Source organism: Neophocaena asiaeorientalis, unplaced genomic scaffold, assembly GCF_003031525.2.
Source record: "Neophocaena asiaeorientalis asiaeorientalis breed wild unplaced genomic scaffold, Neophocaena_asiaeorientalis_V1.1 scaffold338, whole genome shotgun sequence".
Lineage (NCBI taxonomy): Eukaryota > Metazoa > Chordata > Mammalia > Artiodactyla > Phocoenidae > Neophocaena > Neophocaena asiaeorientalis.
In genome coordinates, this window is record NW_020175405.1 from 296,030 (window position 1) to 312,560 (window position 16,531).

Consider the following 16,531-nt stretch of genomic DNA (forward strand, 5'->3'; position numbering starts at 1 on the left):
AGGCTCAGAGGGCTCAAGAGCTCAGTAAGAGCAGAGGACAGGCAGCCAGAACAGGAAAGATGCCACGTGGTCCTTACCAACTGGAAAAAGAATAAACCATAGTTCATCTGCTACAGACATCAGCAATAGATAGCAATAGAAAGTCAAATTCCCATAGGTGACAGATAAAGCACTCTAGAGCTGACAAGACCAAAAACCTAGAACACTGTTACAACTGTACAGATAGGACAATCCCTTCACTGTCACTATGAAGTCAAGTGAATTTCTCTCAACCTCAATACATGCAGATGCCATCTGTGAAAACAGCAAAGAACAAGGATGGGTAGAGTAGAATCAGGGAGAAATAAGTCTGAGCATTACCTAAAGGGATAGCTTGGATTAGCAGATTGAGCATTATTATGAATCAGTTTTAGACAAAACAAAAAAACTTCATTTTCTTTGCACATCTTATAGTATGACTATACCTGCCCATTCCACTTCACATCTCAACTCTAATCCATCTGTATTTATCCTGGTGTAGCCATAAACTAAGACTATATCATGCTTTTTCCTCCCAGAAGTAAAATTTTCCAAAATCTCTTATTGAATAATACATTCTCTTTTCATGGGCCACGGAAATGATTTCCTTTATTGCAAAGTTCATCTACACTTAAATAGGAGGTTTAATTCTGAGCTATTTTCTTCTATTAATCTGTATGTTATGCCATTTTATTTTTGTAGATATTTTAATAAGTTTTAATATTTGGCAAGGCAAGTTCCACTACCATTAACACCTTATTTTTTTAAGGTTCTCAATTACTCTCATCTATTTGTTCTTTCTGATAAAACTGAGAATCAATTTTTAAAATTGCAAAAATATTCCTAGTTGAATTTTTATATGAAATTCAGTAGACTTGTTACTAGTATGGGAAGTTATTCAGCCTTATCATTAAAAAATATGGTATTTCAGACTTCCCTGGTGGCACAGTGGTTAAGAATCCATCTGCCAATGCAGGGGACACAGGTTCGATCCCTGGTCCAGGAAGATCCCACATGCCACAGGGCAACTAAGACTGTGCACCACAACTACTGAGCCTGCGCTCTAGAGCCTGTGAGCCACAACTACTGAGCCCATGCGCCACAACTACTGAAGCCCGTGCGCTCTAGGACCCATGTGCCGCAACTACTGAGCCCGTGTGCTGCAGCTACTGAAGCCTGTGTGCCTAAAGCCTGTGCTCCACAACAAGAGAAGCCACCACAATGAGAAGCCCGCGCCCTGCAACAAAGAGTAGCTCCTGCTCTCCGCAACTAGAGAAAGCCCGCACGCAGCAATGAAGACCCAAAGCAGCCAAAAAAAAAAAAAAACAACAACAAATGGTATTTCATGTTAAAAAGAAGCCAGATACAAAGAGTACACTGTCTGATTCCATGTATATGAAGACCAAGAACAGGCAAAACAAAGCAATGGTGACAGGAATCAGGTGGGTTGAAGGTGGAGATTGGCTGAATGGAGACATGGAGAAATTACTGGAGTGATAGAAATGTTCTGTATTTTAATTGAGGTGATGGTCACACAGGTATACACATTTAGCAAAACACACTGAAAACTATGAAATATGTATTCTATTATATGTAAGTTATACCTCAATTAAAAAATTTAGTAAGAAAGAAAGGAACATGATCTTTCTATTTATTCAAATCTCCTTTTGAATCTCTCAGGTGAAGGCCCCTCTCTTCATACAGGTCCAACACACTGCTTTTTAAAGAAATGCCTGTGAATTCTATGGTTTCTTCTTTTATTTTCTTAAATTTATTTATTTGTTTATTGCTAAATAGAAAAGCATTTGATTTTTATTTATCTTTTCTCTGTTCCTTTATCATATTATATGATCTACAAGAAGTGAAAAATTTTAATCTTTTCTTCTTTTTTGTTTCATGCTTGACTGCATTGGCCAATAGTTACAAACAATATTAAATGAAAACAGTAAAAGTGGAACTACTTGGTTTTAATAAGACTATTTCTAAAGTTAAAACAGTCATACATTAGTTTGCAATAGGTATTCTTTATCATGTTCAGAAGGTATAATCCTAGTTTTAAAATACGTTTTTTAAAGTGTCCCTAATTTCCCATTACAATGGAATTAGAAGTGTTAAAATTAAATTTTAAATACTCAATCCTAGAATCGTACTTGTTGCTGATATACATTTATTCTTTGACATGCAGTCAGAGAAGCATAACCTAAAACCAAGGTTTCTGCCCAACCAACAGAACCTACCAGAGACCACCAAGTCATATAGACATCTCTTTGCGCAACTAAGAGAATGTTACTAATACAATTTTTATATTTCAGTAAATTGAAAATTAGCTCTTCTGCACGAAAAGTGTGAGTACCTACATTCCTTTAATTTTAAAAAAAGATTTGAAATTAAAAAAACAACATTTTTCAAAATTTAGACATTGTGTCTTAATATTACAAACCTGGGTTCTCAGTATTCTTAGTTGAACTATTCCTTCATTCTCTTCTTCTCTCATCCTTTCTGTAGTGAGCTGCAAGCGTCCAATCAAGTTGATTTTACCCCTTTTCTGAACTTTTGCATTTTTTCTATAAAAACATTAAATCAAATATTTTACAGTGAAAGGCTTTTTAAACATCATATTATAGCAACAATGTCTAAGAGAAAATATTTAGAAATAGTCTAAAAATTAATATCCAACACTGTTTAAGGGACAAATAACCAACATGTAGCTTTATTAAAATGAACCCTATGATTTCCCTCAAACATGATAAAAGCTCTGGTAATAAGTGTGACTATGCTCCCTGTAATAACAAAGTTAATATAATTTATATGCCATGAAAGTGATTAGATAATTGAAGATATGTAGGTTGTAATTCAACATTATCTTCTAATTGGATCTAAAGGAGACAGTACTCCGTGTGGATAAAGCTGCTTTAGAGTGCAAAAGGATGTTTACTTTAAAGATGAAAAGCAATATAGTATGTCAGACACCAAAATGTATCCATGAAAAATATGTAAAGAAATAATAAACATCTCTAGTTCATTAATATGTTTAATAAACAACTAAATGGCATAAATCTAAAGTGATGACAGCATACAGATGTTTTAAATATCATGTAAGGAAAATTATTTTGCTAAAAATAAAATATTAATATTCAAACAAGGTATTTTTATTTTAGATCAATCAACATAAACCTTACATTAAACTGAACTCCTGGTTCACTGAGAAGAGGGTACCTTCTGTAAAGTCTTTGGGTGAGTTGACTTGAGGTTCATACAATAAAACTTGCCGTTTGAGCTTTGGGAAAGCTACTAAAGACTATGAAGAATAAAGAGAAAACAATTAGCTTCTATAAACACTATAGAATACCAAGATCAATTTTACAACATGACCAATATAGGTGATAAAAAATTATGAGCACAAATTCATAATTCAAAATTTTATTTGGTACTTCCATGAATATAACAATGTAAATGCATAATGAGGAAAGAGAATGAGGAGAAAAGAGTTGGTTATGAGGAAGCAATAAATGCTCTCTTTACAATAAGACAATGAAAAAAACACAACAACAACAAACTAGAGGGATTGGTCATATATGACCACAGCAAACATCATTGCCGGTTATAAACCAGCTGTTTCTCTCTAGGTAATAATTTATTTTGGAACTTTTAACAGGCATATGGAGTAGGGGGTAAAATGTAGTTTTGAAGAGAAGGCTAATAAGTACATTTTACAGGGCCTCAAAAGGACCAAAGTCTTCTTATTCTTAGAATTTTGGTTATCATAAAAAACTTTGAACGCATTTTCAATATGAAATCTTTAGTCATGCTCTTCACAGGCAAAATTTAAACACGAACTCAATCTCTTTCTTTCTCTCTCTCTTGCCATTCTCTTAGTAACTTGCTTATTTTCAATTTTTTTTCCATAAATACCTCACTAGTGTATTTTTCTTGCTTAAAAGTCATTTGAGTGTTATGAATTCATAAATTTATTATAACACAAGCCAACACATGTTTCCTGCTATGTGAGAGGATGCAATGTTAAAAACAAAAAACATAAAAACAAACCAACCCATAAAGTTCTTCTAAGCTCAGCATCAGGGAGTTCAGTTGCAAGTTTTAGATTTTCAAAGCTGATTTTCTCTCTGGGTCTTTGGTTCCATGCAAACAATACAGCCAGCTGAAATGTTGTTACCTCCAAATCATATTGACCTACTTCATTCTTAAATGTTATCTATAATAGATAAAATAGTTAAAAAAATAAGACTCTCTTCATGATGATTACCATCTACCTACTATAATATCTCTTATATGAGATTATATACAAAAAGACTGCGAGCTGTCTTTCAATATCCATTCTTCCTTTCTTACATGGTAATAAAAATTTTAGCAGACTTTAATGACTGTCCAGAATAAAGGCTCACCTCCCAGCTTTCCTGAGCAAAAATGTGGCCATGTAACTAAGTTCTGGCCAATGAGATTTGAGTGGAAATAATGGGAGAAACTTCTAGAAGTTGCCGTTCAAGGAAGCTATACCCTCACATCTTTCCCTTCCCGTTGGGCTGGAAGACAGACATCGTGAGAGGATCATACTGGATTCTGCAGGCAAGGGAATACCTTAAGGATGGTGCTGTAACCAGAAGTCTATGTCCCTAACAACTTCATGGAACAGATCTACTATACCTCCTCAAACTTTCACTTGTGAGAGAAGGAAAGATCTATCTTGTTTAAACAAATCTTATTTGGAGTCCTGCTACTTTCAGCCAAACCAATATCTGAACTAACACACCATCTACTTACAATTCCATTTGACATGAGATGATGCCAATGTAATTTTCTACCACTATGGTTTTTTTTGTAGAATTCTTCTACTTCGGGTATCAAATCCTCCAGTTCAGTAGGAAGTGAGACAAAGACTTTTTCAGAGCTTCTTGACCAGGCACCAGCATTCAGAATTTTTATATTAACTGAATCAGCTATAGGAAAGTATATCAGAAAATATAAAGCAAATAATCTTGACAATGGGTAAAATACATACACAGAGGATAAGCTTTGGTGAAAAATAAGACTCTAAAGATTTTGTTAAAAGTGTCTTTCTGTTTCAAAATAAGAGTTAGTAAATCTAAATTCTGCTTTGTAGGATATTTTCAAGGAATGTGGACTTTTTAACATCTTTGTCTCTATTACTGCTTAGTTTTATTTTTAATTTACTAGAAAACAAAGATATTCTTTTGTAAAATGTTTTTTAAAATGTATGTAATTATAAAATAATACCTGGTAAAGCCAATTTATTATTTTTGTGCATTTCCTTAAAAGCTTGGTTCAAATCTTCAGATACTTTAATGTCCTGAAACATTCTAGCAAGCTTGTTTACATAATCTGCTGGCATACCAACTTCCTATGAAAACGAAAGACAGAAGTAATAAATAATAAATAATCTGATATACTATTAGGAAAAATTTTAACGGAAAACTAAGTTTTAGATGATTTAATACAAAATTCTTCTTCTCTCTTATATTTATAGAATGTTTATAATCTAATACCTATTAAATTTGATTCTTAGAACCTAAACAGAATATACAGGCAATCCTGGCTTTCTGTGCATGATTCCAATATGCATGAATTTCAATTACCACAGTACAGTTAAAAGAACACCAGTACCCCAACAACACTGTTCAACTTTCAATTACCATTATATATTAAACGTGAGTTATGCATAAAGCACAAATTTCACTTCTAGCTCCTCAATCTACAAATCACTAACAAAGCACATCACATCATTGACCAATCACAATATTTCTTTCAAAATCTGTTAGTCATCTGTTTATTCAGTTCACCCACAGACAGCAAAGCATGTAGCTTTGTTGCATCCATGTCTTCCACTGATAAATCCACATGACATTTTACAAAAACGGATAACTGAAAGAGGTATTGGTCAAGAAAGATGATAAAAGTACACCAAAAAAAAAAAAGAAGAAGAAGAAGAAAAGGAAAGGAAAGAAAAGGAAGGGAGGGAGGGAGGCAGGAAGGAAGGGAATAATGTTGGAAATGAAAATAAAATAGAACATAAATGGAGTTTCTGAAGAAAGAGCTAACTGTGGTTGTAATGTTTGTTGATAATGCCAATGCTGAAGAGTCTAAACATGCAGGTACAAGGAACTTAATGAAGGCAAATTATCAACATAAATGAGAAAAGTGGTAGTGACAAAAAAATTAAGAAGAGGAAGTGATGCCAGCAAAAACTTTGACGACTTTGAAAGACCAAAAGACAAAAGTTTGGAAGCTGATCCAAACTTACAGAGCATGAGAACTCTTCAAAGTATACAAAAGGTGCTCACTAAGTAACTTGTAAGTTACATGACAAGAAGGCAAGTACTAGTCAAACTACTCTTCATTTTAGTAACAGTGTTGAGATATAAATCACGTACCTCAAAATTTGCCCTTTTAAAGTGTACAATTAATCAGGTTTCAGTATATTTACAGAGTTATGCAACCATCACCACTATCTAACTTTAGAACATTTTCATCAGCCCCAAAAGAAACTCCATACTTACTAGCAGTCACTCCCCATGTTCCCCCACTCCTCCATTCCTGAAAACCATTAATTTATTTTTTGTCTCTACAGATTTGGCTACTGTGGACACTTTGTATTAGGGAATCATATAGTATGTGGTCTAACCGGCTTCTTTGCTTATTAGCATAATATTTTCAAAGTACATCTATATGGTTGCATATATCAGCACTTCATTTATTTTTATTACCAAAAACATTCCATTATATGAATAAACCATATTTTATCTATCAGCTGACTGACCTGGGTTATTTTCACTATTAGGCTATTATGAATAATGCTGCTGTGAACATTCATGTACAATTTTTTGTGTGCTCATTATGTTTTCACTTCTCTTGAGTGGAATTACCTAGGAGTAGAACTGCTGGGTCAACTTTATGTTTAACTTTTTGAGGAACCGTCAGTTTTCCAAAGTGGCTGCACCATTTTATATTCCTACCAGCAATGCATGAGGGTTCCAATTTCTCCTCTTCCTCACCAACATGTTATTGTCTGAATTTTCAGCTATCCCAGTGGTTTTACTTTGCATTTCCCTAATAACTAATGATGTTGAGCATCTTTGCATACACTTATTGGACATTTATATATCTTTTGTGAAGAAATGTCTATTCGAATTCTTTGCCCTTTTTTTTTTTCGGGTACACGGGCCTCTCACTGCTGTGGCCTCTCCCGTTGCGGAGCACAGGCTCCGGACGCGCAGGCTCAGCGGCCATGGCTCACGGGCCCAGTCGCTCTGCGGCATGTGGGATTTTCCCGGACCGGGGCATGAATCCGTGTCCCCTGCATCGGCAGGCGGACTCTCAACCACTGCGCCACCAGGGAAGCCCCTCTTTGCACATTTTTAACTGAGTTGTCTTTACTGTTGAGTTGTAAGAGTTCTTTATATATTCTAGATACAATATCAGACATGTGAATTGCAATAGCAGTTTTTTCAAAGAAATACACTTTAAATCTGAAAGTTTGTTTTAAATTACAGTGTACTAAATACATATTAATTTTACTAATTTTTTCTTTCTCCTATATACTTAGATAATAAGAGGTTTTTAATATTTTGACAAAAATTTCGAAGTCACAAAGCAGTAATTTTTCCCAGTGATTGTTAATATTAAGATCACCTGAACAGTAATTTTTACTATCCCACACTACCAGGCAAAACAGGGCTATCTGCAAATCTTTAATTTGAAATACACATATAAATGAAAAAATATATATAAAATACATATAATTATACACATTATAATAGATGTTTTATTATCATATATTAATGTAATATTATATATAACACCATATGTATAAATGAAAGACATTCATTTATGCTATACTGATATAACTCAAATTCCATTAAAATGGACAGAAAGGAACAGACGTAAAATATTTTAACATGGGAATTTAGCCATAATTAGCATTGATTAACCTAAATAAGCCATCAACTTTTACCTATTTGTTCTTTTTCCTTAATAGATGTATTTATTTACAAACATCTCTATGGTTAAATATTTAGTACTAAAAACATCTTAAAAATGAAACGATTTGTCCGTTAGTTAAGGTCAGTTCAAATGAGAGCAGAGATACAAAAGAGTGAAACAACAGAAGCAAAGCAAGAGCAAAGGTGCTTCACCAGAAGTCTTAAGAAAATATACTTTATTTTATATAATTGATGCTATATTCTTCTAAAACATTCCATATTTCTTCAATATTAACAATATCAACAAAATGCATTACTTAAGCACACATATGAACCATGTGCTATTTTAAGAAAACCAAATATTTTTAAAAATTTTACTTACTCTTAGCCACTCTACCATATTCTCTTCAATTTCACTATCAGCAGAGATGTCTAATATAAGACGTCGTGTCAAATGAGCTTTGTGATATCTCATAAAAACATCTTTGTTTTGTACATATTTAAGTACCAAGAGCTGTACAGAAAAAAAAGTTACTTTCAATTTACATACATTCTTAGCCATCCCTCTCATTTAGACCTTTCTACATCCTCAATTGTCAAAATTCAGAAATTTATATAATCAAATACAGAGAGAGGTTTAGTAAATTGCCCATCTCTGAAAAATAACCAGTCCTGAAATACTACAGTACTTTAATACTTTAAAAGTTAGCAAATTTGAGACTGTAACCAAATAACCTTTTAGTTCTTAGAAACATTAAGTTTTGAGATTTAATATAAAATGTGATAAAACTTTACATGAAAATCAATGGTTCTTCCCCATTTTTTTCTTCTACATTTCTTCTTCACTTTATTCTAACACTAATCTTCTCTCTAACCACCCCCCACTCCACCCCCCTGCTTTGCTGGCTGCGCCATGCAGCTTATGGGATCTTAGTTCCCTGACCAGCGATTGAACCTGGGCCCAGCAGTGAAAGCAGTCTTAACCACTGGACTGCCATGGAACTCCCCCCTCTAACCCTCTTTGTCTATACTTTCTCTATATCTTTACTTACTAATTTTTTCCTCTTTGATATGATGTCCTTGGCTTATATCATATTACAATAACAAGCAGAGACAAATAAATATGAAAGCAACTAACTTTTTATCTACACTCATTTATCCCTGGCTATCTATTTTGGGCTCTCACAAAAAGGAAGAAGTGAAAAACTCCTGGTCTCTCAAATATCGTTCCAAATACCACCAGCTAGCTCCATTTTCCCTTTTTTTGTCCTTTAATACAAGCTAGAATTTAACTGACTTTTAAAAATAATCAAGAAAGGGGAAGAATTAAATACTATTTCCCTTTCTGGCAGCTACAGAATAAAAATTTTCAGTAAGAAAAATAACTGCTCTATAGAGATCTTGCACTGGTAAAATTTCATAATATTAGTTGCTTAGAGATATACATTAAAAAAAAAACTGAGGCTATCACAGAAAGCCTTATAAGCAAAACACAAATTCAAAGATAATTTAAAAATTTCAAGTTAAAAAAATTTTATGTACCACTTCTTTAAGCTTTGCTTCAATCTCTTCAGAGGTTAGTTTTTTGCTTAATGGTGTTTTTCTTAGCAACATGTCACAGTAATTGGCAAGCAGCTCAGGGCATTTTGATTCAGGCTGAGTTTTTAATCCCACCCTAAAAAACAAATTAAAAGCAGTTGATGAAAATGACTGAATCTGCAAATATTTTTTCTAAAGCCAATTTTTCACAGATTTCTTATGTTGTATAGATCCAGTGGGACTAGGGTAAGCAAGTCTACATCTAGGGTGCATAGTTTAAGGAGGCACTCACTCTTAGGTTCCCATAAGTGCACTTGGAGAACACTGAGAGTGAGACCTCCTTGTATTTTGTAACCTATGTGCCACCTTGCCTCACTCTAGTGGCAGCTTTGCCAATGATCTTTAAAAGATTTTATTAAGATGCTTCTAAAATAGTTTTGAAAAACTGTGTAAATCCTTGCATATTTATAAGTTAACATTTAAAACTTTTTTTTTTAAAGCACTCAGTGTTTATTTGCAAGATGTCACACAGGTAGCATTCTCCCCTGTTTTTCACGATCTGATTCAGAACATCAATCAATTTATGTTAAAACTGTTACTTCACTCTTTGAGACATATCCAATGAAACCTAAATTTCACAGTGATATGATATATATCATCCTTCATTAAAAACAACTGTAAACAAACTTTCCTTAAACAATGAACTTACATCTCTATTTCACTTTCCTAACAAAACTTTAAAACGAGTGTATCGTACTTTATGTTTGAAAGTCTTTCATTTATTCTTTATCACACTTCTCTAAACTATATATGTAAATAAATTTAAATTCAACATTTTAAAACTTCTTATGTATAAAATTCAACTGTTATCAGAAATTAGTTGTCCAAATTATTATAAGTACACGACTTAACAAAACAACATAATTATATTGTGTGTGTATAAAACATATGCATATGCAAAATTTTGTCTATGAAGTGGATGAAACTTTTTTCCCCTCCCAATTATGAATGCAGGAAATCATCAATTTTACTTCTACTTTTTGTATTTATAAATTTATGTCTTTTACCTAAAAAATCTTATTCATATTTATAGATAGGACTAGAAGAAGTTTTTCTTATAATGTTACTCAATTCATTGAGCACCTCCTGAGTTATTTGCTAAAAAAACATATACTGATCTAACAAAAAAAGTTATTTTTTAATAATGGATCAAATTAGCCATCAATTGTGTTGAAAGCAAATAATTAGAAACCATTTTGCAAAAGGATATAACATCTAGTCATTAGAAATTCATTTTCTGTACAACAATACCAATATTTCAAAATATTCCTTTCTTAAACGACTTGGAGGCATTTTACAATTCAAGGCACATACCATAGTAAGAATGAAGAGAGATATGCCTTTCTTTACAAAATAGGGAAGAGTAATTCTGGAAAGGAGAAGTGAAAGGAGAAACTGCAATACTTCCACCAGAGGGTTCAATTTCAGAAAAAAGTAGATGTGGAAATTGAGGATTTAGAAAATGATTTCCTTAAAAGTATCTACACTGGCATACTCTTGGGAATTCTTTCTGTATCCCTCGAGGTAGATATAGCAAGTCTAAAGACCACTAACTTACTTCATAAGAATCTATCCATCTCCTCCAACCTATTCACATTGCCAATACCTAGCTTCTATATGAACTGCTGTAATAACTGCAGTGGTCTATCTCCCTTCCTCCAATTCAACAGGTTGAGAAGACAGTTTTCAGTCTTTTATTGTTGTTTCTTTGGTATTGTGTCATTCCCCCGATCTCTTTTTGTTTTGTTTTTTTCCAGTTTTTAGCTGTTTTACTATGATGTACCTAGGAATGGTTTAATTTGTAGCTATCACGCTTGAGATTCAAAGAGTTGCTTGAATACAGAAGTTGGCATCTTTTGGCAATTTGGAAAAATTTTGGTCAATAGCTCATGCCTCATTTTCCTTTCTCTATAATTCCAATTACATATCGCTATAGATATTTTACCTTTTCTCAGGTAACAATTTCCACCTATTTGTCTATTAATATGTATTACTTACTCATTATTATTCATGATCTATTTAAGATTACTGAGATATAATTCACATACCATACAATTTATCCATCTGAAGTGTGTAATTCAATGTTTCTTTAAAGTATATCCACAAGGTTGTACAACTATCATCAAAATAAAATTTTAAACATTTTCATTACCCCAAAAACAAACCCCATACTCATTAGTAGTCAAATCTCATTTTCCAGCTATCCCTCCCTCCCAGTCCCTAGTTATAACTAATCGACTTTCTGTCTCTATGGATTTCCTTATTCTGGACATCTCATATAAATGGAAGCATACAATATGTGACCTTTTGTGACTGGTATCTCTTACTTAGCATAATGTTTTTATGATTCATCCAGATCATAGCACATATCCATTCATTCCTTCAAAAAAATTATCTTTTTATCATGGTCAAAAGATTTAGCATATTAGCCATTTTAAGTGTACAATTCAGTGGCCTTAAGTACATTCACAATGGTCTGCAAATATCATCACTATCTATGTCCAGAACTTATTCATTATCCTAAACAGAAACCCTGTACTCATTAAACAATAACCTTCCATTCCCTCCTATCCCCAGTTCCTGGTAACATCTATTCTACTTTGCTGTATCAATAAATTTGCGTATCCTAGATACTTCATATAAGTGTAATCATAAAAAATTTGTCCTTTTGTGTCTGGCTTATTTCACATCTCAAGGTTTCACTCAAGTTGTAGCATGTATCAGAATTTCTTTCCTTTTATGACTAAATAAAATTCCATCGCATAGATATACCGCATTTTGCTTATTCATCATCAGATAATGGACATTTGGGTTGTTTCCATTTTTTGGCTATTAAGAATAATGCTGCTATGAACATTTATGTACAAGTTTTTGAGTAGATATATGTTTTCATTTCTTTTGGGTATATACCCAGGAGTGGAGCTGATGGGTCACATGTTAACTTTATGTTAAACTTCTTGAGGAACTACAAAAGTGTTACCACAGTAGCTGTGTACCAACTATAATGATCCCAATCTCTCTCCGCATCTTTACCAACACTTGTTAATGTCTTTTTAATTTTAGCCATCCGAGTGGGCGTGAGTGATAAGTTAAGTTATTAATCTTAATTATTTTAAAGTCCTTATCTACTAACTCCAATAGTGGGATCACCTGAGAGTCTGCTTCTGAAATTATTTTTCTCTTAGTTGACCATAAATTTCTCTGCCATCACAGGACTAGTAATGTACTGAATACTACGCACTGCATATAAAAGAATCATGAAGGGGGAGAGGGATAAATTAGGAGTTTAGGATTAACATATACACATTATTATATATAAAACAGATAACCAAAAAAAAAAAAAAAAAACAGATAACCAACAAGGATCTACTGCATAGCACAGGGAACTATACTCAATATTTTGTAATAACCTACAGGAAAAAAGAATCTTAAAAAAATATAAATGTATAACTTAATCACTTTGCTGTATACCTGTAATTAACAAAACATTGTAAATTAACTGTACTTCAATTAAAAAAAAAAAAAAAGAATCACAGAGGCACCAGACTAGTTTATCTTCCATTAAGAATGTGTGTTCACCCTTTGTTCTGCTATGGCAGAGGCTGATCACTTTAATCCAATCAAACTACTTTGGCTCAAGGATGGGTTGTAGTTTTGGTAAGAATCAGTCTACCTCTGGTTACCCACTGAATCTAAGGAATGTCCCTCCTGGGCTTTCACTTGAGAGCCTAGTTGAGTTTTGTCATTCCAGTCCTGTGTGACCACCAAAAGCTCTACTGTCCCCCAGCAGTACTGCTCAGCCTGAGTGAAACCTAGATTCTCAGTTACTTTTTTTCAGGGAAACACAGCTAACTTCTGAAGATTCTCTCTCATTTCTATAACTTTCATTATTTTGTTCTAGTTGCTTCTGTAGCTCTTTGATAATATTAAAGTGACTATTTCCTAAATTTACCTGATTTCCCTGATTGTTCTCAGTGGAAGCACTGGCTCACCATGAACTACTATATTCCTCCTCAGGAGTGACTCTCCCAAATAACCTGGATGATACTAGCAGCTTTATTCTTCTAGAACATTACCTCTACCACCTCCAAGAGCCACAACACTCATGTTCTGCTGCCTGAATCATCTAATAATACTCATTTTATTCCACAGAAATTTTCTACTTAATCTGGAGCTAAAGACAGGACCTGGTCACCTTAGAATAAAAAAATAAAGAGAAAGTAATCCCCACTTCTGGGAATTTAGACTGTAGAAACATATAAAATGGCAAATGTACAATATTATTCACTGGAGCACTATTATTAGTAATAGCAAAGTATCAGAAAATACTTAGTGTAGAAATAAAGGATCAATTAAATAAACTATGCTATATGTACCAGACATAACAGACATAACACCATGCTATTAAGAATAACAAAGTTATGAAAAAAACTACAGCTAACATACTAATCAGGAATAAGACAAAGATGTCAACATTCACCACTGCTGTTCATCACTGTGCTAGAAGTTCTACCTAGAGCTAGAAGTTCTAGTTAGAGCAATTAGGCAAGAAAAATAAAGACATCCAAATTGGAAAGAAAGAAGTAAAAGTATCTCTATTCACAGATGTCATGACCTTCTATATATGAAGTATTAAAGAATCCACAGAAAAGCTACTAGAGCCAATGACTAAATTTATTAGCAAAGTTGCAGGGTACAAGATCAACACACAAGAATCAGTTGTGTTTTCATACGCCAGCAATGAACAATCCAAAAGGAAATTATATAAACAATTTCATTTATAATAACATCCAAAAGAAAAACATACCTAGAAATAAACTTAACCAAGGACATGAAAGCCCAAGCAGAGTAAAAGAGCCATCCTTGCAGGGCTGCAACTTTGCATGAGGTGTCAGAGCCACTAGAAAGGCCTAGCATCCAGGCATCAAAGACCAAACAGTTAAGGGGTGTGTTGACATGAAGGAGTGGCCATGTATGGAGTATGAGAGAAGAGACCAAATAGGTAAGGAGGGTGTCCATGCAAGGAGAAGGTACAACGGGAGGCATTAAGGCTCCAGTTGGATGAGGAAGGCCTTCATATAGGGGGTGGTCCAGTCTGGGGAGTCAGAGCCTCAGCAGGGTGAGGAATGCATCCACAAAGAAACAAGGCCAGGTATTGTAGTTGTAAATGCATATGTGTACCTTTAGCTTGTCCACTGAGAGGCTCTAGGAGCAGTGACACCACAATAGCAATGAATACACCTAGCAACAGATTTTGTCCACTAAATACCAATGTCCACTAAAAGCAACTAGAGCTCTGTGAAAAAATGGCTAACCCTGAGGCTAAGGCAAGGGAAAGTACAAAATGAATCTGGAAATCTTCACATCCCAAAAAGAAAGAAGAATTTACTTTAAAAGGACCCAGAAACCAGCTCCCATTAGTGAAATCTAGGATAATCTAAAAATCAAAACAAAGAATAAAAGTAAATTATGGGAGCTCCCTGGTGGTCTAGTGGTTAGGATTTGGTGCTTTCACTGCTGTGGCCTGGGTTCAATCCCTGGTCAGGGAACTGAGATCCTGTAATCCATGCAGCACAGCAACCCACCACCCCCACCAAAAAAAAAAGTAAATTATAACCCATTGAATAAAAATAGTAAACTATGAGTTCATACTGAGATGATAAATCAATGTACGAATTGAAAATTTAATGAGCAATGATGGGATCTTTACAGTTTTAAAGTACCTGTCAAAAAATACTTAATTACAAAAAGAAAAAGAATGAGTGGATAAGTCTGGCATACACCAACTTAATTAGGTAATCAAACTAAACTAAATCAGTACTGGGATAAATCAAAATCATGCACCCTCCCTCAGATAAGATGCAATGACAGAAGTCCCTGGTGGTCCAGGGGTTGACTCCATGCTTTCACTGCTGAGGGCCCAGGTTCAATCCCTGGTCGGAGAACTAGGATCCAGCAAGCCATGTGGCGTGGCCAAAAAAAAGATTCAATGAGAATAATAAACTTTCACTTCTGCCAAAGATGCAAACCTGAATCTAATCATAAAAAACATCAGATTAACTCACACTAAGGGACATCCTACAAAATAATTGGACTGTAATCTTCAAAATGTCAAGATAATGACAGTCAAAAGAGAGAAAGTTCCACACCATAGAAAAAGGAATTATAAGAACTAAATGCAACACATGATTCTGCGATGGATCCTTCTGCTATAAAAAATACAACATGGTCAATAAATTTAAAGGGATCTGAGGAGTAGATGGTTATTATGCATCAAAGACAATTTTCTGACTTTGATAGTTGTATTGTGATTATATTTGTAGAAAATATACACTAGTGTACTTGGAATAATGAGCAACTTACTCTCAAATGGTTCCAGAAAAAAAAGTTTTAATGTATTTCCAAAGAGAAAAGGATAATAAACTTACAACTATATGTACGTTATTTCGACAACTGAGAAGAAAAGATTCCTTGTAAAGCACCATTTCACCAAAACTACAACCAGATTAAATTTAAAATTTTGAAAAGCCTGTATCTATTAAAGAAATCGAACTTGTGATCAGTACCTGCCCAAAGAGAAAACTCCCGACTCAAATGGTTTTACTAATGAATTCTACCAAACATTTAAGGAAGAAGTAATGTCAATTAAACTAATTCTTTTAAAACATACAAAAGGAGGGAATAACTCTCAATACTTTTTGAGGCCAGCATAATCCTGAAACCAGAAAAGGACAAATATCAAAAAAATGAAAATTGTACAAGGCACAAAGGCCAGAAAGAAAATGGTAAATCCACAAATATAGACAAAAAATATTTAACAAAACACTGGCAAATTAATCCAGGAATATATAAAAAGAATAATACAGCACGACCAAGTAGAATTTATCCCAAGAATTCAACCTTGGTTAAATGTTTTCTTAAAAAAAACAATGTATCCTGAAGAAGAAAAATGGAACTGA

General features: G+C 33.8%; 1 protein-coding gene across 1 annotated transcript in view; it reads right to left on the reverse strand.

The window, feature by feature from the left end:
• CUL5 (cullin 5) overlaps window positions 1-16,531 on the reverse strand; it is a 98,925-nt gene that overhangs the window by 4,966 nt on the left and 77,428 nt on the right. Inside the window, exons 12-18 of the mRNA XM_024766969.1 lie at window positions 9,516-9,648; window positions 8,356-8,487; window positions 5,272-5,395; window positions 4,798-4,973; window positions 4,070-4,231; window positions 3,198-3,316; window positions 2,459-2,582 (exon numbers count right to left, since the gene is read on the reverse strand). Coding sequence (XP_024622737.1) covers window positions 2,459-2,582; window positions 3,198-3,316; window positions 4,070-4,231; window positions 4,798-4,973; window positions 5,272-5,395; window positions 8,356-8,487; window positions 9,516-9,648 — 970 coding nt within the window. The remainder of the gene's footprint in view (window positions 1-2,458; window positions 2,583-3,197; window positions 3,317-4,069; window positions 4,232-4,797; window positions 4,974-5,271; window positions 5,396-8,355; window positions 8,488-9,515; window positions 9,649-16,531) is intronic.